Source organism: Panthera onca, chromosome C1 (genome assembly GCF_046562875.1).
Source record: "Panthera onca isolate mPanOnc1 chromosome C1, mPanOnc1 haplotype 2, whole genome shotgun sequence".
NCBI classification, from domain to species: domain Eukaryota; kingdom Metazoa; phylum Chordata; class Mammalia; order Carnivora; family Felidae; genus Panthera; species Panthera onca.
Window position 1 is genome coordinate 215,498,600 of NC_138346.1, and position 26,159 is coordinate 215,524,758.

The window sequence follows — 26,159 nt, forward strand, 5'->3', positions numbered from 1 at the left end:
AAATTTTTTATTTTTATTTTCCAATATAGTAAGTACTGATAAGACATAGTCCACATAAGTAAAAGTTCTTTGAACTTCTCAATAATTTTGAAGAGAGTAGGGAATCCTGAGTCTTAACAAGTTTGAGAACCACTTTTATAAAGCATTTATCGACTCAGATCTTTTCAAGATATTTCAGCATCACTTTTTTTTTTAGACAGTTTCTTTAAAGTTTATTTATTTATTTTGAGAGAGAGCGAGAGCGAGAGAGAGAGCGAGAGAGAGCGAGTGCTTGCGAGCAGGGGAGGGGCAGAGAGAGAATCTCAAGCAGGCTCTGCACTGTTAGCACAGAGCCCAATGTGGGGCTTGATCTCAAAAAAAAGGGGGATCATAACCTGAACCAAAATCAAGCGTTGGACACTTACCTGACTGGGCCACCCGGGCGCCCCTCAGCATCAGTTTTTAATAGCAAGGTCTGCGTGACGTGTCTTTAATCGTAAGTTAGTAGTTTTTATTTTAAGAAATAATGTGATCATTTGAGTTTCATTTGTGAAACTTCTAGAGAATTTTGGAAGCCGGTAGCCCCGGCTTTTCCCCTTCTTTCTTTAACTCCTTTTTCACTACTACACCATCTGACCCTGTTGCTGGCTTGTGGTCCAGCTCCCTGACTTTTCTAGCGAGGTCACCTAGAAGTGAGTAAAACCCCGGAGGATGCAGAATCGATGCGGCTGTTGCCACCATCACCAGGCACCGACCAAAGTACTGCAAAGATGTCAAACTTTGCACTATTTGAACATGAATTTTTCAAAAAGGAAATTCACTGGACTGTTTAATTCCATTTAGTGTGGATTAATGGCAGTTTGGCAATTTCTTGTGGTGCGGCCTGTTTTCCCTCCCTTATGGGGGAAATATTTGGATCCAGATAGAAAATTTGTGGTTGTAAGTTTATTTGATATAACCGTAGCTTCTGGGAAAAGAGTGCTGGCTTTTAGGAAGGAATTTATTTTGGGTCTGGACAGCAAAACATTGGGGATCCGAGTACAGAGTCCTGATTTATCTGTGGTATTTCATCTTTCAAACTTCGCCTGTCAACCCAAACTTGAGACCTTTTCAGTCCTGAATCTGACACTTAGTGTTTTTTATCAGGATAATGTATGGGATACATGCAGTAAATTACAGGAATGCCCTTTAGCTTGGGGTATCTGTGCTGATGTGTGAAGTCTGCCTTTAAGTATAGCTTATTCATGTATGTGTGACATGAACTTGTTATTTAGGTTAAGAGTTTAGCTGGTGACCCCGCCTCCTGTGTTGGGAGTTTTCCCAAGGCTGCACTTGTGCTCAGTTTTGGTCTCTCCATGGCTAATAAAGGAATTTGCTGTCTGAACTTGTTACTTTTCCTGCATCGTGTGCTCCTCGGCAGAAAATGCCTTAATAAGCTCGGATTTTATAGTTGGTGGTTGAGAAGATTTCATTTTCATGTACATTTTGGTCCTGCCAAAATACTGACTGACTTTTGTCCACATTGAACTGTAAAAATAACCAAATGACAGCAATTTGTTTAATAAACAAGGTATCATCAAGAAACAGTGCTTTTTGAAAATGACTTGTGATCAGCAGAGCCTGGGTTTCAGCACATTTTTAGCTGCATCGTCTTTCTGGACGTTTGTATGTAACCAGGTATTTGCACAGCTTGGTTGTAAACACTGTGTCTGTGCTCCCAGGTTCCACCTTCTTGCTTCACCTGATTCATCTGATCGAAGGTGACTTCAGTCCTCTTACAGGATCCAGATGCTGATGCAATCTCTTGAAAACAGTGTTTCGAATTGAGTGTCACAGGTTTGGAAAATATGCTTGTAACCTTGATTCTGGTGCCTGCAGCCAGTTAGCACCTTAGTCCAATGGATATGCTTGTTTCTCGGTTTCATTTATCGGTGCATTTATCCTTAAAGAAAGAATTCACTATGCTAGTTTTGAGTAGACCCCTGATAGTTCCAAGTTCTGTCCGTTCGGAAATGCCAATAAATGATAAGTAGCCACTTGTATTCGGGTTCTCCAGAGAAACAGAACCAATAGGAGAGATACGTAGAGAGTACATGTCCCATGGGAATTGTCTCACGAGATTATGGAGACAGAGAAGTCCCATAATTTGCTCTCTGCAGGATGGCGAGCTAGGAAAGCAGGTGGTCGACTTTGTCCAGGTCCACGGGCCTGGTAACAGTGGAGCTAGTGGTGTAACTCCCTCCTTTGAGGCTGAAGGCCTGAGGACCAGGGGCCACTGGTATAAGTCCTGGAATTCAAAGGCCTAAGATCCAGGAGCTCTGATGTCTGATGGTAGGAAAAGATGTATGTCCCAGCTCAGGAAAAGAGAGTTCTGTGTTTCACCGTCGCCTTTTTGTTCCATTTAGCCCCAAAGAGATTGGGTAAAGCCTGCCCACCTGGGGGAAGTCAGATCTGTTTACTCAGCCTACTGAATAATCTCTTCTAGAAACAACCTCATGGATATACAGAGATGTTTTACCAGCTATTTGGGCATCCCTTAGCGCAGTCCAGTTGACACACAAAATTTTAACCAGGACTCCGCTAAACGGGACTATGCAACTCAAGTGGCATGGCTACCAGAAGGGACATGTGCTCAGTCCTTAAGGGTGGAGGCTGTAGAACGCGACTCCAGGTTTGGGTCCTTCAGCCTCAGCCCACCTGAGCACTTAAATACATCTGAGGGTGGATGCGTTGTTTACCAAGGGCAATAAGATATTTACTTGCCCTTAGGCCACTCTCTCAAAAAAAGGAAACACAGTGTTTAATGTCTTACTACATTTGGGAGATATGTGTATGATAGTCTGAAGAGGAGATACTCAGAGCTCTTTCTTCTCTTTTGAGAACAAGACTCTGGAGTCTGTGTTTTCGCTTTCTCTCCTGGTACCCACGGCAGAGCAGAACTCTGGGACGGCTGGACCTTGACGGCCAAGCCTTCCTTGGTGGCCCTTGTTAACGTTTTTCTATGACTCTTTCTTTCATTGCATTTTGAGCTGTGATGGCTATAAGCCATTTTGATAGAAGGATAGAAAATGTTATCTCCCTGGTGCCTCATGGTAGCAGAGCAGTACCTTGAAATATTACAAGATCTTTCCTACATGATTTCATCTCAGTTCCGGTGTTTATCTACAAAGTTGATGTGATCCTCTGATACGGAAAACTTATGTTTAGATTGGATTCTTCTGTGCATATACCTGGATTGATCTTTGGCCTTGGAGAAGAATAGTAAGCTCTGACCGTGCTGTCCCTTCTTCCCTCCCTCAGAGTCAGGAATGATTCGAGCCTAGTAAGGCTGTGTCCCCAAGGTCTTTTGAGGGTACTGTGTCCAACAGGCAACTCCTTGTGGGTGGAGGTGGACTCGGCAGGATGGAGATGCCCCTGTAAACTGACCGTGTGGAAGGCTGGAAGGCAGGCCATTTTGTCTGGCGGACCATGTCCCCTCACGCTGCAGGCTTTGTGTCCTCACACAAGTTGTTTTTGCAGATATATCTGAATTATACAGTAAACCCGTGGTATTCCTATAACTCTTACCCTTACTATCACCATGTTGTGGAAATGTGTGAAAAGTTTCTTTAAAAGGTATTTTCTTAAGCTATCTAGTATACAGATATTAGCCATTGCTACTTCCAAGATTTGTGGAAAATCCTGATTGGACATTTTGGCTTTATTTATTTATTTATTAAAAAAAAAAATTTTTTTTTTTAACGTTTATTTATTTTTGGGACAGAAAGAGACAGAGCATGAACGGGGGAGGGGCAGAGAGAGAGGGAGACACAGAATCTGAAGCAGGCTCCAGGCTCCGAGCCATCAGCCCAGAGCCCGACGCGGGGCTCGAACCCACGGACCGCGAGATCGTGACCTGAGCTGAAGTCGGATGCTTAACCGACTGAGCCACCCAGGCGCCCCGGACATTTTGGCTTTAGAAAACAAGAATTTTGGTTTGATTTCATCTGACTCTGAATCTAGATCTTTCGTTACTTGAAATTCAAGCTCTCAAGAACAAAGCAGTTAAAAATTTGAAGGGAATTCCCCAATTATTATCTCTAGTGAATTATTTTGACTTTGCAAAGTTGTTTATTTGATGGTATTAATCTTTATATCTTGGTTCGTTGCCTTTGGCCTCTGTCACATAGGCGATCATGGTGGAGGGACTAGCAGGGCTTGTTTGGAGGGCTTTGGGAGCCCTGGCTGTATCTGCTGGGAGCTTGTGAGGGACTGATGGGGCAGAGTTCTTTCCTGTGTAATGCAGGTGAGTTTAAAATTGTTGTTGTTCCCATCTTGGGTTGGGGGCCTGCTCATATCGTATACAAGATTCCTCACACCCGTCCTGTTGGTCGTTTATGAACTCCGACCACTCCCTCCACCCCCACCCCCACTCCTTTTGTTTTTACATATTGTGTTAAAATGTTTTTTTCCAGTGATACCACGACTGGCCCTAGGAAAGACTCAGATTGGCTGTTTAATCAATGAAAGTACTGCATTAATAACCATGAAAGATCTCTAGGAATGGAAATTTACTTCTGGGCCTTGGATCTTGCATTTATATGAGATGGTCGAATTGTGTGCCGCCCATAAAATGAACCAGTGTCCCTTCAACAGCAGCCTCCTGTTCGCCTTCCTTTCCCCCTAGACGCCCCCCCCCCCCTTGCCAGCCGTCTCATTCTGAGTGTTTTACTTCAGTTCTGACTTTGTAGTTCATTAACTCTCAGTCCGTTGTCTGACATTCGTAGCTCTAGAAAGCCCCCTGTTTTGCTCCCAAACACCCACTAGGCTGTTGGTCTTTTTTCCAAACCCAAGTGGGGATGGGTTTTGCCCTCAATTAAACTATTTCCTTAAATATACATACATCCGTCCCTTCAGAGAAATCCAGGCCAGTGATGGGGAAGAATCCATAATTTAACCCAGAATCAGCTACTCTCCTTGTGTGCACAGTCCCTCCTTGAAACCTCACTATGAGCATATTGGGTGCGCTGCTCCTGGGTGGTATTTTTTCCTTAGGGCTGGTACTTCCTATAACCTGCAGTCAGGCAGGCGGGCAGGCATGCAGGCAAATCTCGCTCTAAAGATAAAATGGTGGGAAATAATTTACTTCCCAGTGAGCTCTTCGCTGTATTCAGAAATACACCCCAGGGTGCCTTCACAGGGGAAGCTCTCCCCACTTCCCTCTTTACTCAGCGTTCTGTTTAAAATGTGTCATTTATAACCACTTTGACCTTTGTGGAATTGTACAATTATATCACTAGTTGGTAATGAGGCCTATTTGTTAGAAATACTTGATATGCTTCTCAGATTGTTGCAGAAGTAGAGATTCTTCCCCCCTAATTTGCCACATGATTTATTTTTGTATTGCTATTACTAGCTTAATTTTGAATCTGAGAAAAACAACATATATAAGTGACCTCTTATAGCTTGACTCCTATCTTCGTCTGTAAAACACTGGTAGTAACACCCAACGTTTGTTATTTTTTATTTTTTCCAAGTTTATTTTTGAGAGAGAGTGTCAGCGCAGAGCCTGACGCAGGGCTCAATCTCACAAACCGTGAGATCGTGACCTGAGCGGAAGCCAAGAGTCGGATGCTTCGCCCGCGGAGCTCCCTGGGAGCCCCCCACCCAACATTATCGAGAGCCAGTCCTGCTGCTCTTGCCCGTTTGTTTGCTCCTCACGGCCGGGTGCGGTACAGGTGGTGGAGTTTCCCATCGTGTCCCGTGTCCTGTGCCACAGAATTGAGGCTTGGAGAGGTCATTTGCCCAAGTAAGTCGCGAGCCCTGATTCAGACCTCGGTGATTTGGGCTAAATCAGACGATCTCTAGGTTGGCTTTTGCTTTTAGTTTTCTGTGATTCTGAGCAGAAGTCTTTTTCTAGTGAACGGTGCAGACTTCCCACGGTCAGTGTTTGAGCCGCACCTGTGTGTGTGGGTGGCCTTGGGAGCACTGACTGGTCGAAGGGGTGCGCTCCGTTCCCGTTTGCTGTTCCTCAGCGCACAGTCACTTCTGGAGAAGATGGCATTTTAATTTGTAAAAACCTCTCTAGTAGGGTACTGTTAGCGGATGCCACTATGTTGATGTAGAGAAGACAGGAGGGACTCTCCCAGTGTGGCTTATTTATCTACTGGTTTTGTCTGGGGACGAAACCTACATGTAAGTGTATAAAATGGAATGCGACCCTAGAAGTCATCTCATTCCCTCCCCTCACTTGTCAGATGCCAGGTGACTCACTAAGGTTGCCCCAGCTGACTAAGTGATTGCAGACAGGACTAGAAGGCTCGATTACTTAATTTTAGTCTAGTACCCTCTGAAACGACATACTGCTTCCCTCTGGATGTTTGATCGTTAACTTCCCGGCCTATTTAGGACGATTATGTCTATTAGAGCTACTTATATTTGTTCAGAACTTTTGTTAACTGTGAATCTATCTTTTGTTGTGTTGTATCCAGAATTAAGATTCGGAGGCCTTTTTTTTTTTTTGACACAATGCTGCCACTCCCTGGTTACTAGATAGTACTGCATTATGAAATCCAGCAGGGTTTCGGCTGCCTTTGTAAGGTCTCTTATTAGGAGTCGTAAATCTAGGCACAAATATACCAGAGCAGTAAGACAGAGAGAGAGAGAGAGAGAGTGTGTGTGTGTGTGTGTGTGTGTATATGTGTGTGCGCGCATGTGGCCATTAAGTGTGCCAGGGTCAGAATTTAATATAGATATTATACCTCGAAAGGTCCCCAGAATCACTGGCTTGGTGTTCTGAAAAATAGACATTGTATGATTGCCAGTTCTGGTACCTTTGAAAGCTTACTTCGGTTCCCCTTCTGGTTTTCAGACATCTCAGATGTGTTAAAGAAATGCGTAGAAGCATAGATTTCAGAACATAGTTGCTAAGACTGCCGGTAGATCTGAATTCCTTTGAGCCCTGTTAAGTAGTTCATTACTGTGAGCATTGAGGCATCCCTTCGTAGCTCAAGGACTGGAGAGCACTGTCCTGGTGAAGGAAACCACATTCTGGTGAAGAAATAGCTCCTACGGTTCTCAGCGGAGTTCTTGAAATCTTCCTGTGAAGCTCTGGTGAGCATCAGCTGCCAACAGAAACCGTTGCTCTCTTGAGCGCCTACTCAGTTCCAGCGCGTTTCCGTTCCTCTCGTTCTTTCGATAGTCCGTTGGGTAGGTTTCAGTGTTCCCATTTTGCAGAAAAGGGGAGATCAGAATATGATTAACACGCCCAGAGTCATACAGCTAGGAACTGGTGGAGAAGGGGTTTGAACCCAGTGGTGACAGGCCTCACTGTGTTCGTATTTACATTCCATGTTCCCCACCTGGTAGTGCTTAAACCGGGGTTGTTTTGGTCACCGTTCCAGTTTAGCTTTCCGTAAAAAGGACACTGTTAGACCATTGGTTTTCCACTGGGGGGTAATATTGTCCCCTCAGGGGACATTTGGCAACGTGTGGAGATATTTTTTTGCTCATTACGATGAGGGGGAGGGGTGCCACTGGCATTTAGTGTTTGGAGGCCAGGGGTGCCGCTCAGTATCCGGCAGCGTGCAGGACAGGCACCCACGCCAGACTTCCCTGGACCAAATGTCAGGAATGCTGAGGGTGAGAACCCCTGCATTAGGCAGTGCATTACCCCGAGTTTATCCTTGAGTACCTGCAGACAGGCTCCACCCCTCCCCTGCTTCGTCTCTTTCTGTGAAGATGCCCTCATCCTGGCCCTGCTGTTCATGGCTGGGCCCCGGGAGGAAACTGGTCTCCTGGCTGCTCTCTCGTGACCCGGTGTGTTGTCCCTCACTGCCTGTGTGCTGGGTCAGCAGGGCAGATAGAGGACCTCGCTTGTTCAGAGAGAAACCCACTTAAAGGCCACGTTGAAGTCAGAATCCGAGTTTCCTCGGGACCGTGCAGGAGGTTCTCCTGTGCTGCGTGCATGTGGGCCGTGGGGGTGCGTCCTGCACTTGTTCTGTCTTTTCTCTGGCTTTGTGTCTTCCCCAGATCTCCTCCTTTGCCTGGAAAGAATCCATTGAGGTCTTTCCCACTTTTCCCCCAGGTCAGATGTTACCTCCTCCACAATCCTCCGCAGGGAGTAATTGCTCTTGAGGATAAACTTGCGTATGTAACATTTACTCTTTTTATGTAACATACTGATTCGTCCTCACTTTCCCACCTTTCGTATAAACAGTATAGAATGTAAAAGTGAAAAATGGATAAAAACTGAAAAGCACCCATTACGTAGGGTTATTCTTTCTATACAGTCTCTTTTTTTCAAATCAGTAATGATGCCCTATTTTTGTAGGCCTATTTGGCACAGTTAATTACACAGTACGGATCTTGGTGTTTATGATACTTACTTTGGAATAGTGCTTCTTCGCATTCAAGTTCATCAAGACTTTGACAGTGCTTTTCTTTCTGGTCATTTAAATAGCTTTAGTATTTTTCAGTAAAGGTTTTTTGTTGTTTTTGTTGTTTTTTTGCCTTTCTGGCCATTTAGTGAAGACTATATACATGCCTCTTATTTAAGCAGAAAGCAGCTTGCTTCATTAAAGAGGCTCCTTTGACATATTTTAGGACTTAGTCATCTCCTTCATAAACATGAAGCATGTCTCAAATTTTAGCTCTCTTTCATTTCTGACTCACCTGCTGACTGGTGATGGGAAGGTAGACGTTGCTAAGGGGAATGATACAGCAGCATTCATCTTGGGGAGGTCTCTGAAGCCCCCACCTGGGTTAGGAATTACTTTATGAGGCCATGGGAAGCCTTGGTGCACTGCCGTGTTCAGAGGTCTCACGACCGAGGTGTACCAAGACAGTCTCCCTCAGGCTGTATGTAGCCCCATAGCCTTCAAATAGAAGGGCAGTGTTTCATCCTTTATGCTTTGAACGGAAGCATAACCAGGAACAAAGTTGACTTCTGGGCATAACATGTTTCAGTGTCCCACAAACATTTAGGGGCCCCTGATCATCATAGAACTCATTATTGTTCACAAATATTTATGTACAAGTTCTGTTCTCTGGAAATCGGAAGACAATTAAGATAGGGTCCCTGCTCCGTGGACTCCTCGTACCTTCACCACCACCCATAGTTTGCTGTATTAGTTTGCCTTGTAGCGATAACGTGGATGGGGATGTAATTAGTCTGGGTGATTGGCACACCTTGGAGACGTGACTTTGTGCCAGGCCTTGCACGGTAAGGTTTTTCTAACTTATTGCCTTTAAAGGCCTTGACACTGTGCTAATGCAGTTTATAAATACTTACCAAAATGTTGAAGAATTAAGATAGAAGAAGGATGTATTCGTGTAGTTTTGTATAGTTAATGCTAAATAAAACTATACTGTTGATTGAATTAATCAAGCTGGGGGGAGATTTATAGGTTCAAGTTTGGTCTCCTTTGGTTTCCTGGATTAAGGTTTTGAGCAGTAGGGTCAGAGGGATGCTAAGGCTGGGATTAAAAATAATTTTGACCTTATCATTGACTTCTGTATTTTTGTGGCCCTGTGGTAATTGTGAGTCTCCCTCTCTGCCTCTCCACCTGTTTACAGGGGCTTTTGATCATGGGTATGGTATACAGCTGTGGGCACCCGAAATCCTGTTCCTAATGCTGTTAGATTTTCCTTTTCAGAGTAAGAGGGACCATCTACTCATGAACGTCAAATGGTACTACCGTCAGTCTGAAGTTCCAGATTCTGTGTACCAGCATTTGGTTCAGGATCGGCATAACGAAAATGGTAAATAAGTCCTTCTGGTTTGATTCTTACGTTGTCTAGCTTTGGACAAGGTTATTTCTTAAAACATTCATTAAATGGAGATAACCACTATGAAAAACTTTCTCTAAAAAAGCTTTTCATAACTGAGAGCATTACGGGAATGTTTATTTGTTTATTTAGTTTTGCTGAGTTCGTTCATTATTTTTGCCTTTAAAAAACCCCAAACAACCAGAGAGATACGCCAATAACATCTTCCCCTTAAACTTGGACTAGAGATAGCTCTTCTTTGGAAATAACAGTAATTTCATTTCTAAAATTCCTTTTTCTCCCCTAATGATGAGCTAATAATACCGAAAACATCATGATTCCGTTTTATTTCTTTTCTCCTTTTCAATAATCTCTATGATTGAACTTCTCTGCATCCAGGGCTGTGAACTTCAGTTTTGAAAGCATAGCTTTCCTGAAGGGTTTGCAATTCAGTTTGCGTCTTAACTTTCAGAATAATCAGGAAGGTAGTTCAGAGATTCTTAGTTTTTCTTGCTCTGGCATTGTAGTTTCTACCTAGTAACTCTGTTGACATGTGAGATACGCACGTAAAATGTGTATTGTGTTTGTTCAGATGTGTATAATCATGCATTTTTACTGAGTTTTCAAGTGTTGGGCCTCACGCTTAACTGATTCACATTTGTCACCCATTAATCATATGAGTTAGAATTTGTCACTACCCACTTTCAGATGAGGAAATCGAGGCACATGAGATGCTCAAGGAGTTGCCAAGGCGACATGTCTTCTCAGCGGGCCTGGCCAGGCTGGGATCCAGCTGCCTCTACTCTTCCTTTCCCACTCGTCCGCACTGCTTCTGAGTCAACGAAGCGTAGCCAAACAGTTTTGAGGAATGATGTTCTTTTATAACTCATTAGGCTTTTCTTCCTTGAAAACTATAAAAATTTCTGTTAAGGCAGTTAAATTATGGTTCCTGATTAAAAATAGTAACTTGGTTATTTTTTTCTACAGAAACAGTGCAATTTCACTCCATCCTGGAATATTTAGCAATAAGAAATTAAACAGGATCATTAATTATGTCAGTAATTTACACGTTTGCTAAAATGTGATCATTGTTTCTTCTGTTTTTTTCTTCGTTTTTTCATTAATTGCTTAATGCATTTCAGCAAACTGTGGGGATTTAATAAGGGTGTAAAACACATCCAGCAAGATACTTGTTTCCTGTTATGCCTGCCATACATTATTCCTCCTGACCAGACCTGGTTATTTATTGTACTTTCTTTAGTGGGAGGTGAACCTGAAAGAAAAATCTAGCAAAAATTTTCCTAAATGTTTTGGGAGGCTCAATTTTAATATCCTCTCAATTAATTTTTTTGACAGACTCTGGAAGAGAACTTGTCATTACAGACCCGGTCATCAAGAACCGAGAGCTCTTCATTTCTGACTACGTTGACACGTATCATGCTGCTGCCCTCAGGTGAGCGCCAGAGACATGGTCTTTGCTGTGAAGGAGCGGCCGTCGAGCGTGGAGGGTCGAGCAGCCTAAGCCATCTGGGTCTCTTTTGATAATCATGATATTAATCAGACTACTCTTGTGGTCTCAGTACAAGTTAGTACACCACCATTCACTCCAGTGTTAACTTTGTGGATGATTGGGATTTCAGAGGTTACCTGTACCTTCACTAATCTGTGTGGGAGAAAAGAAAACAATTTAAGAAAAAAATTTTGACGCCCTCTCTGTAGTTTTGTATCTTTGTGTCCTCAGTAGTATGCTGGTATTGAAAATTAGTATCCCGGCACTGGTTGCTGAAGTTCTTAGGGTGACATGTTATGATGGTCTGCAGATTATTTTCTCAAGAATCAGTTACTTCCACTAGAAAAGGTGGAGAGATGGGTGAAACAAATATGGCAGCATGGCTTGAGAGTCTAAGCAAGGTTTATAGGAAGTTTTAGCAACCTGTTTATTCTTTGAATTTTTTGTATGTATGAAAAATTTCCTACCAGAAAGCTTGGCGTTAGGGAGAAGATATTGAAGATTTTATTCTGAGGAAGGAGGTAACATTGCAGATACTCTTAGGTAATTATGCTAAAGAGTGACCATAAGCCCCTACTTTGCACTTTCTGGCGTTTTCTGTCCCTTTCAGGAAAAGGTGATATATGCGTGCGTGTACACACACACACACACACACACACACACACACACACACACACATCTTCATCCTGGTATATTTCGCATGTATGTGGAAGACTGTGGGCTTCTTAAGTAGTAGAGGAAGTTAGACAAGTAATAGTTTTGTAATTCTTTCCCAACCAGAAAGAATAAAGTGGTGAAAGACTACTTTCTTTGTTAAAGAATAGAAAAAAAAAAAGTCATAGGGATTTACTTGCTTTTAACTGAGCTATAATGAGATCCAATAATTTCTGCATTATGTTGCTCAAATGGCGTTCAGTGAAACCATGTGGAGTCTCCTGTGCAAAGCTATATAGCTAAAGCCAGTTATTTCAAGGCGAATTAGTAGCAACTTTTAGGGCAGGTTTGGGTCAATGTTTTGGGCCAGAATATCTTTCCTACGATCTCCTTCGCAGCTACTCAGCTCAGCCATTGTAGGGCAACAGTCATAGGCGACAAGTAAATAAATGAGGTGCTGTGCACCAATAACTATGGACGCTGACATTTGAATTTCATTTAATTTCCACGTCAGGAGATATTATTCTTCTTCTGATTTCTTTTTTAGCCATTTAAAAATGTAAAAGCTATTGTTTGTTCTGCAACTGTATAAAAACGGGCATTGGGCCAGATTGGCCAATCCCTGCTGTAGGGGAAGGAGCGAATATGGTTAGATTTGGCTTTTTACAAGACTTTAGATACATTTAGAGAATTTCTCTGGTGTTTTATCAACGTCTTCCAAAGCTCCCAGAAGCCTTTTGTGTCTTTGTGGCAGTGACTTTGCAGTCTTAAACTCGAACACTGAATGAAGCAAGTTAATGGAAGTTTGGATAGATGGATGGAACCATTAAATTGTTGGTGAAGACAAGTGGCTTGATCTTGAAATATTTTCTTATCTTGATATATATGCTTCTCCCCTCCTATTTTCATCTTGTGTCATTGGTTGAGGTAAATGATTTTAAAAAACGTGGAGTTAAAGTTAAATAAAGATGTGACAGGGCGACTGGGTGGCTCAGTCAGTTGAGTGTCTGACTTCGGGTCAGGTCATGATTTCCCGGCTTGTGAGTTTGAGCCCCACCCCGGGTTCTGTGCTGACAGCTTGGAGCCTGGAGCCTGGAGCCTGGAGCCTGGAGCCTGGACATGCTTAAGATTCTGTGTCTCCCTCTCTCTCTGCCCCCTCCCCTGCTCATGCTCTTTCTCTCTCAAAAATAAACAAACATTAATAAATACATATGTGAGACACATAACGGTGGTTATTCAATGTGTTTTGATAGATTTACTGGAAATGAATATATTTGAATATTAGCGGCTATTCAGATTTGTGGAATCATTTTATACTATTTTACCCTTTTTAGAAGAACCAGTTGTCCCACGTAATTCCACCTGGACCTAGTAAACATACTTTTACTGGGTTTCCAGTCAGATACTTTCTGGAGATATGTAATTGTGTAGTCACTGTCCCTTCCCTGGCCACCAAAGGGCTGGAATGCTATTGGTAATTCCTTATCTTCTTTTCACTGTGTATGTGACCAGAACCCTTACGGACTAGTCTTTTCTTCCTGTGGTATTTTCTTTGAAGTGGTCATAAAGTGGTTCCATTCTAGCCGTCGTCTCAAATTTGATTTTGTTAGCTTCAAATAGAACCTCTGTGTATAACCTGACAATTGGATTTTTTTCCCCAAAGATTGCGGATCGTAGTGGTCACACAGTTATTGAATGATCTGGCCTAGTAGGTGCTTAGTAAATACTTGTGGCTGGCTTGACGTTTGTCTGCATCTGTATTGCAGACAAACTGCATTTGTCTGATATTTGAGCTCATCTGTATGGTTCTTACTGTTACTACTTAGTAATCTCGCCAGGCTCTCAGCAACAGAGCGCTTCCTGTAAGATCTTTTCCCATAAAAGCAGATTTCTCCCCCAGGAATCGTTATTGTTCTCTTTCATTTTAGCAAAACTAGATTAATTTTAAAATACAGTGTGGGCTGGGGAGATGAAACTTTAGTTTTTTCTTCCACTTATTTCCTGCCCAGTTATCCACAGGAAGAATTTTTCTTCCTCTATAGGTATCAAGCAGTTCTGCCAAAAATAAATTCAGCTTTGGGGGGCTTGCGTGGCTTAGTCGGTTAAGCATCTGACTTTGCTCGGGTCATGATCTCACCACTTGTGAGTTTGAGCCCTGCATCAGGCTCTATGCGGACAGTTCAGAGCCTGGAGCCTGCTTTGGATTCTGTGTGTCCTTCTCTCTCTGTCCTTCCTCTGCTCACACTCTGTCTCTCTTTCTCTCAAAAATAAATAAACATTTAGAAAAGTAAAAAATAAATTCAGTTTTGAAAGAGACAAAATAGTTTGTAGGAACGTGAAAAAGGGTCAGATGAATGTAGTGGCAAACATGGAAGAGAAAAAAAGAAAGAAAAAGACTGATAGCGTTAGTGCTTAGCACCCTTCTTGTCAAAGATCATAGCGCTCAGCTCAGTGGGCTCCTGGGACCCGTAATTCTGAGGTGGCTCCTGCCATGGCAGTTCCCCAAGGAGGAAAGTGCTGCAGTGCTTTCTCTCTTTCAAGCTGGTGTGAGGGTCAGGTGATAAAGGGGGAGGGAGCGCTTTGTCCTCTAGCCCTCAAGAATCAGAAGGGAGACAGAATTCCTCTGCGGTCTGTTTTCTGTAAGATGAGCATTTCCTTCCCCAAACGACATTCACTCCCAGAGGGACTGTGGGACTGTTCGTTACGGAGACCTGTGTTGAGGTCCAGCACCGCTGCTTGGCTGCTGTGTTTTAAGTCTTGCCTTGGCCGTCCCTCATCCCTGCCTTTCAGGCTAAGTTTCTCCGGCTGTTTGTTTTCTTTTCATTACATTTATCAGTAGCCATATGGTGCAGTTAGTATCCTGAGAGAAGTAGTTTTGAGTTCTCCCCAGTAGCTAAGTATTTTGGGCCCATGCTGGTATGATAGAAAAAACACCAGACTACGACGAGAAGGCTGCAGTTTGAATCCTGGCTCTGCCACATAGTTTTTTCACCAAGGTCAAGTTTGTTAAACTTTTGAGGCATCCTTTTGACAAGCTTACGCAAGGCCGCGTGATTAAGTGACGGAACCCTGAAGCAAACACACATATTTTGGTCCTACATCCAGTCAGATAATGGATGTGAAAGGGTCTCTCAGAGTGCCTCACACTCAGTAGCATGGGGTGTGCTTACGGTCATTGAATCTGAATTGGGTTCTTTTTTTTTTTTTTTTTTTTTTTTTTTGATGCTTATTTATTTGAGAGAGGGAGGGAGAGAGAAACCGAAGGAGGCTCCAGGCTCGGAGCTATCAGCACAGAGCCTGACACGGGGCTCGAACTCACAAGCCATGAGATCATGACCTGAGCCGAAGTTGGATGCTTGAGCGACTGAGCTACCCAGGTGCCCCTGAATTGGTTCTTAAAGCAAAAAAGGAAGAAAAGAAAAAATGCAATTAAACGTAGTTCTGTACCAAGTTATTGATGGTACAATTATTCAGCGTCCATTTATTTTACTTTTCTGTGGCCTCTTGGCTGGATTGACTGGCTGTTCCGATTACTTCGGGTACGGGAGGGAGAGTTGAGCTCCAGGAGCCACCTTTAGAAGCTCCGAGAATGAGCAGATAAACCTGCTCTGAGAACAAGCAGATAAATTTTATTACGCTAAATAAAAATTATAGCTTGCAGTTTGTTTGCTCTGTTACTTCTTTTTCACCCTAAGGATCATGTTTTATTGATGATCAAAGAAAGGATCTAGAGAGATTGCTTTGTGATTGGATTGTGAGCATGTGACCTGGGCAGCATTTTCAGGTTTACTGTGTACCTGTAACCGTGAATTCCCAAATATCGTAAATGTCTCAACGACTGAAGGGCTGTAAAAACATGGGGAAAAACATGTCCTCAGGTAGGGCAGGTGCCAAGCTGTCATCTTGGCTAGGAATTCGTCTTCCTAGGAAGACGTTTGACATATAGGAATATGGGAACATATAGGAATATGTTCTAGAGTGAGTTTTCTGGAGCCTTTCCCAGCCAGAAAACCCTAGCCTCGCTCTGCAGGGCTTCTAATCTTCCCCTTTTCATCCTGAATTAATTGATCTCTTCACTTTGTTCTGGGCAGCTAGGGTTGTACATTCAGTGATTGATGCAGACTGAGTACATCTCCACGCAGTTCCCCAGCCATTTTTGGCACTGACACAACTCCTTTAGCTCCTGTGGGTCCCCTGATGAGTGTCCGGACGCCTCAGAGCATTTAGTTTTACAGTTCCAGGCTTCATTTCCTGGCTTTGATCAACTGTTGTTTTAATATGTAAAATAACTTCGACCTACAGCATTTTTATTGTTTTGTCCGTATGTGCTTAAGTACTTCATTAGACACCATAGCTTGATGGTCATTTTATTCTTTCTTTCTTTCTTTCTCTTTCTTTCTTTCTTTCTTTCTTTCTTTCTTTCTTTCTTTCTTCCCTTCCCTTCCCTTCCCTTCCCTTCCCTTCCCTTCCCTTCCCTTCATTCTTTCCTTCCTTCCTTCATTCCCTTCCTTCCTTCCTTCCTTCCTTCCTTCCCTTCCCTTCCCTTCCCTTCCCTTCATTCTTTCCTTCCTTCCTTCATTCCCTTCCTTCCTTCCTTCCTTCCTTCCCTTCCCTTCCCTTCCCTTCCTTCCCTTCCTTCCTTCCTTCCTTCCTTCCCTCCCTCCCTTCATTCTTTCCTTCCTTCCTTCCTTCTTCCCTTCCTTCCTTCCTTCCTTTCCTTTCCTTCCTTCCTTCCTTCCTTCCTTCCTTCCTTCCTTCCTTCCCTTCATTCTTTCCTTCCTTCCTTCCCTCCCTTCATTCTTTCCTTCTTTCCTTCCTTCCTTCCCTTCATTGTTTCCTTCCTTCCTTCCTTCCTTCTTCCCTTCCTTTCTTCTTTCCTTCCTTCCTTCCTTCCTTCCTTCTTTCCTTCCTTCCTTCCCTTCCTTCCCTTCCTTCCTTTCTTCCCTTCATTCATTCCTTCCTTCCTTTCTTCCTTTCCTTCCTTCCTTCCTTCCTTCCTTCCTTCCTTCCCTTCTTTCTTTCCTTCCTTCCTTCCTTCCTTCCTTCCCTCCCTTCATTCTTTCCTTCCTTCCTTCCCTTCATTCTTTCTTTCCTTCCTTCCTTCCTTCCTTTCTTCCCTTCATTCTTTCCTTCCTTCCTTCCTTTCTTCCTTCCTTCCTTCCTTCCCTTCATTCTTTCCTCTTCCTTCCTTCCTTCCTTCCTTCCCTCCTTCCTTCCTTCCCTTCATTCCTTCCTTTCCTTTCCTTCCTTCCTTCCTTCCTTCCTTCCTTCCTTCCTTTCCTTCCTTCCTTCCTTCCTTCCCTTCATTCTTTCCTTCCTTCTTTCCTTCCTTCTTTCCTTCCTTCCTTCCTTCCTTCCTTCCTTCCTTCCTTCCTTCCTTCCCGTGTCCTGGCGCTGCTAGCTGGGCAAGGGCTCTGAGGTGCTGGGAACACCCAGCTGAACAATATACTCTCTGTGCCCTTGGATACTTCTCAGTCTTTTAAAAATTCTTTATGTGGAGCTGCTTTTAGACGCACAGAAAAGTTGTGAGTACTGCGTTTCCATCCATCCCTCCCCCAGTCTTCCTCAGTGTTAACATCTGACAGAACCCCTGTGTGGTTATCAGATCCAAGAAATTAGCATTAGTACAATACAGTTGAACTGAAGACCCTGTTTGAATTTCACTAATGTCTTAATTCAAACTTCTGTAACAAAATAGCACAGACTGGGTGGCTTAGAAACAACAGAAATTTATTTCTGACAGCTCCGGAGGCTGTTAGTCTGAGATCACAGTGCCAGCCTGTTCTGCTGAGATCCTTCTGGTTTGCACACTGCCGACTTCTTGTATCGTCACATGGCCCAGAGCAGAGAGGGAAGGCAGGTTTCCTGTCTGACAGCACAGGGTTCATTTTATTGTATCTCTTTTTGTACCTTCTTTCTTCAAAAGCGAAAAACTCTGCTCTCATTGTCGAAATATATTTACTTATTTTTATTCACTTCAGGAATACACATAGTTTTAGAATTTGTAACCCATGTCCCTGTGAGAAACAGATTTACTGACTAAATTTTTGTCTTTAGCCATGTAATCTATAGGCAAGACACTGTCTTCCAAAGTCGTTTAGGTCAGTTCTGCTCTTGGATACCTCTGTAAGTGGCCGTGTTCTCTCTTTGTACTACGGTTAGGTTCACTGTTAGACTTTGCGCTCCACTTTTGGTCCCTCCTGGTCGGTAGGGACTCTTGTTAATTTTTGGATGTGCGAGGGCATGCGGACTATGGCTGTGGTTCTGACGGTCAGGGCTGCAGACAGATACGTGGTTTTCAACTCTCTTACACGCTCCCATCCCCATTTCTTTCCTTCCCGCCTGCTCTCCGTAACTGCTCGCCTTACTTCTTAGTTTTTCCTTCCTGCACTTTTTCATTTCAAATGAGCAAATACATAGCTGTTTTGTTATAGCCTCTTCTGTCTTGTATGAAGAGTAGCATGCCATAGCTACTCTTCTGCGTTTGCTGTTTTTACTTAACGTTATACCTTAGAAACCGCTCCGTATCCGCTGATGGAGGTCTCCGTCATTCCCTCTCGCATGGAGCTCTGCTGTGTGGGCTTTGAAGGTGTTTCCAGGATGTTCCAGTCATAAACGACGCTGCAGCCGGTGTCCTTGTGCATGTGTATTTCCTCATTGTCAGATGTGAATCTTCGGGGCGGATTCATCGGAGAGAGATTTCTGGGTTGAAAGGCTTATGTGTAGGTGGTTTTCCTCCAGAAAGCAAATACCACTTTGCATGCCCTGTGTCCCCAGCAGCATGTGCTGTCCTATTTCGTTTTAGTTGTGCCAGTCTGATAGGTGAGAAATAGGATCTCGGTATTGTTTTACTTTATTTTGCTAACAGTGAATGAGTGTGAGCATTTTTTCATATATTTAAAGGGTGTGTGTGTGTGTGTGTGTGTGTGTGTGTGTGTGTGTGTTATCTGTTCATGTCATTTCCTTTAGGTTTTGTTTTGTTTTATTTTGTTTGTTTGTGTGTTTGCTGTTTGGTCTTTTGTCTCTAAAAGTTCTTTAGCATTTTCTGTTGTGTGTGTCACAAATGTTTTCTCCCACTTGCTGGTTTTCTTTTATGGTTTTAAAAAAATTCTGCAAAGCTTACTGTTATCCAGTCAGAGTTGTCAGTGTTTTTCATTTATTCCCTGAGGACGGAGTCGTGGCTAGAAGCCTCTCCCTGTACCTGACCTACTGAGGCCTTGTGCCCAGCTGTCCCAGCACCGGGTATTAACAAGCCTCTCTCGCGCTCCCAGCTTTCTCAGCACATGGACCGCCGAGTCTGTTTCTCCTCAGTGGCTCGAGATGCCACCTTTGTCGTGTCTCATTTTCCTTGTGTGTCCTAGACTCGTTAGTCTGTTGTCTTGTCTGTCTGGGTGCCGCCGCCGTGCTCTTTTAGCTGTGGAGGCGTCTTAGTATTTTTTGCTGTGCCACTGATAGTGTCCGCTTTTCTCAGTTATCTGTTTTTCGTGTGCATCTTCGTAGCAACCTGTTTCAGTCCCTTAAATAGCTTGTTGATATTTGTATTAGGATAGCATTGAATTGATAGATCAATTCTGTGGGGAAATGCCATGTTGAGTTCTTACATCCGAGAACAGGGGACGTTTTTCCATTTGTTCATGTTTACTTTGGTGTCTCTCAGGAGCGTTTAAGAAGAATTTTCCGCATAAAGATGTTCCCATTCTTGTCACATTTATTTCTGTGTATTTAATCTTATAGGCATATATAGAAACCGCTATACCCTAATAATAGAGAATATGCTTTTTTCAAAAGTGTTGATTTCTTTATTTAGAGAGCACGTGTGTGAGTAGGGGAGGGATGCGGAGAGGGGGAGAGTGAGAGAGAATGAACCCCCAGCAGGCTCTGCACCTTCGGTGCGGAGCCCAAAGTGGGGCTTGATCTCACGAACCATGAGATCATGACCTGAGCAGAAATCAAGGGTCGGATGCTTAACCGACTGAGCCACCCAGGTGCCCCGAGAATATGCGTTCTTTCTTTGTACCTTGGCATATTCTCAAAAATTGATTGTATGTTAGATCATAAAGAAAACATTCATGTGAGTAAAAGGCAGTAAAACCAGAGTTTAAAAACAAAAACCAGAAAGGCCAGAATTTCACTTGGAAATGTAAAACTTCTGTTTCCTCACTACAGAGAACAAACTGGTGGTCGCCAGAAGGGAGGGGGCTGGAGGATGGGGGAAACAGGTGATGGGGATCAAGAGGGTGCTTGTCCTGGTGAGCACTGAGCAGTGAATACGATTGTTGAATCACTGTACCCTGTTCCTGAAACTAATATAACATCGTATGTTAACTATACTGGAATTAAAATATAAAGCTTAAAGAAAATAAAACTTTAAACAACCTCTGAGCAGAAGAGGAAATAAACACTGAAATTAAAGAAATTTTTAAAAACAACAGGAAAAATACTATGTACTAACATCTATGGCATGCATTTAAAGTGCCGATCAAAGGAAAACTAGTGATACTAAACACATCAACTGCAATGAAAAAATGAAATTGAACGATTAAGTTCCCAGCTTAAATGATAAAAAGAGCAACAAATCAATCAAAATGCAATGATGTGGAGCTCAGTGTATGTAGAAGAAACGCTTAAGACCACCGTGTGTAAGAGCGGACAGGCGGGGGGGTCCACGTGGAGGTAATGGAAGTGGTTACACTTCGAGCAACTCTTGGGGAGACCGTGGAGGGATATTCTCAAAGCACCGTAAATGAATCAAGAGGAATCCTATAAAATGTCACATAACCTATAGGAAGGCAAGAGAAACAGAATGAAACATGGAAAAGAAACTTTAGAAAAATTCTATACCTGTCATGAGTCAAATGGCTTACCGCTGACAAGACACTGACTCTGTCTCAAAATCTTTCTTTTCCTTTGTTTTCAGGCAAGCGTCATAATAAAAGCTGTAGGCAGGCCTGTGGCTATAAGCCTTCTGTACGTGTCTGTGTCCCTCTTTCCAGGCTTCTCTGACGTTTGCGTGGCCCTGGGGATATACAGAGACTTCCCCGGTTATGAATAGTTTTGATGGAATGAATTTCTGGGCCATGTTTCCATTTGTAGTCTCTCCTTGTAAGGCGGCTCTCTTCTCCTTCATCCCCTTCCGATGCCCTCCTCCCACCAGCCGGAGCATTTGTCAGACCGCGCGGTGCCCAGGGTGGAACTGTGCGGCCACCACCCCAAGGACTACCGGAACGATTATCCTACAGGAAGCCTTTGTTACTGATGAATGAGAGGCCCCGGGAATAGGGGGCTTCCCAGTCTGTAGTCATGTTTCTGTTAATAATGAAGCATCACATTAGAAGTAGGGTGTATAGGACTTCGGAGGCTCCAAATCCGCTATTTTGGTAAGCTGGTAGTGATGGCGACTTCCTCTTAACAGTCTCTCCGGCTTCATTCCACAAACACTGCCAAATAACGTACCGCTTTTGAGAGAGAAAAAGAGCAAGATGAAAAGAGTGCTCTGGAGAAAAAAAATACTGAATGCTTAAAATGCTACTCTCTCTCTCGCTCGCTCTCTCGCTCTCTCGCACACACACTTCAAAACGTAACCTCCCAGCTTCAGCAAGAGGCAACAGGAAAAATATTTCAAAATGGAGGCCAACCAAGGTGGGCTTACCTGCTCTGTCTTCGGCTCTGCTCCGTACCGGATGGCTCGTTAGCTGCCAAGAGCAGCAGCTTTAATCGGCCGTGGCTACGTGCTACTGAGTCTTACTGTTTTATTTTACCCTAATACTTTAAAAATGTTTATACGGTAAAGTACACATTTTAAGTTTACATTTTTGTAAGTTTTGATAAATCTGTTTGACCCTTAACAAGGCAGGGAATATTCCCACCAGCCCAGAAAGTTCCCTTAAGCTACTCTCCTCTCAAAGCCTCCCACCCTGAAGCAACCACTATTCTGATTTCTCTCACCATAGATGAATCTTGCCTGTTCTAGAAATTCATTCATATAAACGGAATCATACGGTCTGTGCTTTCTGTGTCCCTGGCTTCTTTTACTCAGAATTTAATGTCTGAGACTTTTTCTCTTGAGGTGCTATGTACCAGTACTTCTTTCCTTTGTATTGTTGGGTAGTATTTCATCTTCAAATATACAATGATTTGGGGCGCCTGGGTGGCTCAGTCGGTTGGACGGCCGACTGCAGCTCAGGTCATGATCTCGCGGTCTGAGTTCAAGCCCCACGTCAGGCTCTGTCCTGAGCGCTCAGAGCCTGGAGCCCGCTTCTGATTCTGTGTCTTCCTCTCTCTCTGCCCCTGCCCTGTTTGCTCTCTGTCTTTCTCTCTCTCGAAAATAATAAACAATAAAAAAAAAATTAAAAAAAACACAAATATACAATGATTTGTTACCCACTTCCTTATTGAAGGACATTTGGGTTGTTTCTAGGCTAGTATGAATAAAAGCTGTTATGAACAACAACAAAAAAGTACAGAGAAGGAAACAAAAATAAAAAAGAAATTAATGAGGAATAAAACAGTAAAACTAATTAATGAGATCCTGAAAAAATTTTAATATCTCGTTAAAAGTGACATTATGACCAACTGGGATTTATTCCAGGAATGCAAGGTAAGTTCACTATTAGAGACTCTGCTAATATCATACACCATATTATTAAATCTGAGGGGGGGAACCTCCATATTTCCAAAGCAATGATTATGTCTGAAGTTAGTATCATATTTAATAGTAATACCTGAAAGACCTTTCCACTGAGATCAGGATCAAGGCGAGGGTGCCTGTTTCCATTACTTTCCACATTGCGTGAGAGGTTCAGTATAATTGGTTTTAAGAAAGGATAGAAAAGAAGTAAAACTGTGTTTATTTGCAAATAACAGATAACATACCTGGAAAGCCTTAGAGAACCAATGATTAAACTGTATCAAATAATAAAGAATGCAATTCGGTAGTGGGATATGAAATTGATATACAAAAACCAGTACCTTTCACGCGGTCACATAGAAGAGGACATACCAGTGGGTGACCTCATTCATTAGTTTACATGCTTATTTGTCAGATGATGTGCTTCTGTTCCTGCTGCTTCAGGCTTTTCCGAAACCATTTGTGCTGCTGTCCCCATGGAACATTTGGCAGTGTCTTTAGAAACTCTTAATTGTCACAGTGTGGTTTGGGGGTGCGATGGGGTAGAGGTCAGGGATACTGCTAAGTACAGGACAGTCCCTGACAACAGAGAACTATGCAGTTTAAAATGTCAATAGTGCTGAGATTGAGAAACTCTTTCCTAAAGAAAACATACTTGATTTCCAGTGTCTGTGTTTAGAATTGTGTGTTGGCAGTGTTTTTATAGGCTCAATGAATACATCGATTAATTACTTAAGTTGAAGGGTAAACTTGAATGTGAATAATAATGAAGAATAGTGAAAGAGGAATCACTTTCCTTTAGTTAGGGACAGTGATGGAAATAACTTATTTTGTGTAGCACTGAATAGTGTATAAAGTTTCATAGACTCCTTGTTTGATCTCCTCAATAGGGATTAGTATAATAGGTGTTCTTATCACTGTTTAACTGATGAAGGAACTAGCCTATTTTTTCTAGGTGTCAGGGACTAAATCATGTCAGATGGGTAGTTTCAGAGTGAGTGCGTTGTTTGTTCATCTGTAAAAGTGATCTTTGCTGCTTTTTCTTTTCTGGAAGGTCATTTTAGTTCTAGCTACACACTAGAGGGAAAAGTCCTGGGTATGCAAAGTTGATTCCTAGTCCGTATTCCTAGTGTAGCTTGTTACTTACAAATAATTGCTTCCCATGGAACTTTCCGCGGTGATGGAGATATTATATAAATGTGTTGTTCATTTTGGTAGCCACTAGCCTCATGTGATTATTTAAATTTACATTAGTTGAGATTAAATAAAATTTTAAATCCTGTTCTCTTCAGTTGGACTAGCCTAGCCACATCTCAAGTGCTCAAGAGCTGTGTATTATGTTACTGGTAGTTCTCAAAGAAATGTCAATAAATCTCAAGCACTTTTGTTAAATTGTTAAAATGGAGGTTGTTTGAGCCCCATCTTAGTGTCTGCCTATCACTGAGGTTTTGGTCACAGTTACTTAAGCTCTATTGGAAAGGAGGACATTGTTTTTCAGTTCCTTGGTGGGAAGCGAATGAATGTCATCTCCAGGTTGCTATTCCTCGGCTAGCTTCTTTCTCTGACACCTTGGCCATTAGCTGGTGTGTATTTGTTAACGCACCAACTAACAGAGTCCTTATGAGAATGGAATACCTACCTGGTCAAGTGGTAGGAGTTCATAGCCCCGGAAGCATATGCACGTGCTGTTGATTCTCCGGTTCCATCTACTGTAATCGCAGCCCTTGGCTTCCACTTGATGTTAAAGTTCCCTTCTGTGACCACGAAGGGAGTTGCTGAAAACCCCCCTGCCTCCTTGGGAACGCTGGAAATTCTCCCAACGTGTGTGTGCGCGTGCGCGCATTTAAGGAGTTTGGTGGTATTACAGAGTTTTCAGCTACATTTTTGGTTTTAAATTGTGTTGGTAGATGAACCTGGAAACCTTAATGCTGTTTATTTGCAGTATTTTTGTGGGAAAGTGTTTTTCCAACCTACGATCTTTGAATGTTATCTGAAAATTTGGGAAGTGTGTGTTTTTATGTATTAAAGCCCATCTGTATACTTAAAAAATTAAAGTCTCTCCGTTTTAATTTGCAAGTCAGTTTATTTCTTGAACATTAAAAGAGAAGAAAAATATTTGACAGCTATACATTTTGGCTTATAGTAAAGTAGCAGGAAGAAAAGTCCCATTTTTACGGTTTGGAAAGGCTTTAGGTGGTTTTTTTGGTAAAGTAATTTAACTATGGTTTATTTTTCCTGTTGTGTCTAGTTTCATATCCTTTTATCATGGTCCCACCCTCAATTTACCTTTATGGTTTAGTTGATTTTACTCCATGGCTAAGATGCTGAGGTACAAGCAGTGAAATTGTGAAGTTGGTTGAAGCAGTCCTGACACAAAAAATAAAATATTGGACGTTTTCTGAATTGATAAATATGGAGTCTGTAGCCATATTCTACGTGTTTTTAGAGTAATGTGGATTTAGTTGCGTCTTCCCCTGCCTCTTTCCCTCCAATAGTGTTTTGGTTTGCACAGCAGTTGAGGGTAATACTAATAATGTATTTTTTACATTTGTTTGTTTTCAGAGGGAAGTGTAACATCTCCCATTTTTCTGACATATTTGCTGCTAGAGAGTTTAAAGCTCGAGTGGATTCATTTTTCTACATATTAGGCTACAACCCTGAGACCAGGTAAGTGAGTCACTTGGCCCCACTCAGTGAGAACTTCGCTTTTCTATGTGCGTGCGCGTGCGTGTGTTTGCACATTTGGGCATGTGCCAGTAAGATGAGAAAAAACAACTTCAAAACCCAAAGTGAACCTCTTTGGAAGGAGTTCTAATTAACGTCATCGGCGTCTAAAGTGGCTTATTGTTCGCTCTTGATTTTATTAAGAAGAAAAGGAAAAGTGAGAAAATTTGGGTGTAGAGAGGCAAGGTAAAGATGTGTGTTTAGCTGATCTGTGTTTTGAACTTACTGTGAATTGGCAGATTATTTCCCTGATGCACATTGTGTCAAACCTTTCGTGGTACCATATTGAACACACACTAGGATGTTACGGAGAATGTGCTGGTTAGTCGTTTGTTTTACTCATTTAATAAAACCCCAGGAACACTCACAGAAATATCTTTAGTAAGACAACTGGTATGAGACGGATACATGCAGTTCTCAACCATCTTGGTAAGACCTATGTAACAGGTAGAGTTATTACTTTTTAAAATGAGAAACAATAGAATCAAAATTTAATACAAAAAATTCCTAGTGTCTGTAATATAGTTTAACTTAGCACATGGAAGAAGTTATTTAAGAGCATATGCATTCATTTTTATCCTGTATCAATCATGCAACTACAGGGACTACAGATGTAAAAAGTACAGGAATGTTAGCAGATGATCAGGTTGTCAGTGCTTGGGACATCTGAGACATAATCTCTAGATACGAGAATTTAGAAAGAAAGAAAAGCTGCTTGGCTGAAGGAAGTTAGTGGAAGAACTACTTGCAGGGTAATTACAATGTAGGTATTTTTTAGTTTTAGTGAAAAACTTTTCCTAGAGGATGCTGAGAAATTATATGTAAAAATTAGAAGGTTACTGTTTAGACAGTCTAGGATTAATGAAAGGCCACGTGTTCTTTGTGGTCATTATAAGAAGCTGCGTAAAGCTCTAGTGA

The 26,159-nt window shown here is 42.4% G+C and overlaps 1 protein-coding gene across 7 annotated transcripts in view; it reads left to right on the top strand.

Annotated features, from left to right (window-relative positions):
- The window catches only part of RERE (arginine-glutamic acid dipeptide repeats), a 424,018-nt gene that overhangs the window by 242,791 nt on the left and 155,068 nt on the right, over nt 1-26,159 (top strand). For all 7 annotated transcript variants that reach the window (XM_060621655.3, XM_060621656.3, XM_060621657.3 and 4 more), the window contains 3 exons: nt 9,615-9,720; nt 11,083-11,179; nt 25,080-25,184. In XM_060621655.3, coding sequence (XP_060477638.1) covers nt 9,615-9,720; nt 11,083-11,179; nt 25,080-25,184 — 308 coding nt within the window. The remainder of the gene's footprint in view (nt 1-9,614; nt 9,721-11,082; nt 11,180-25,079; nt 25,185-26,159) is intronic.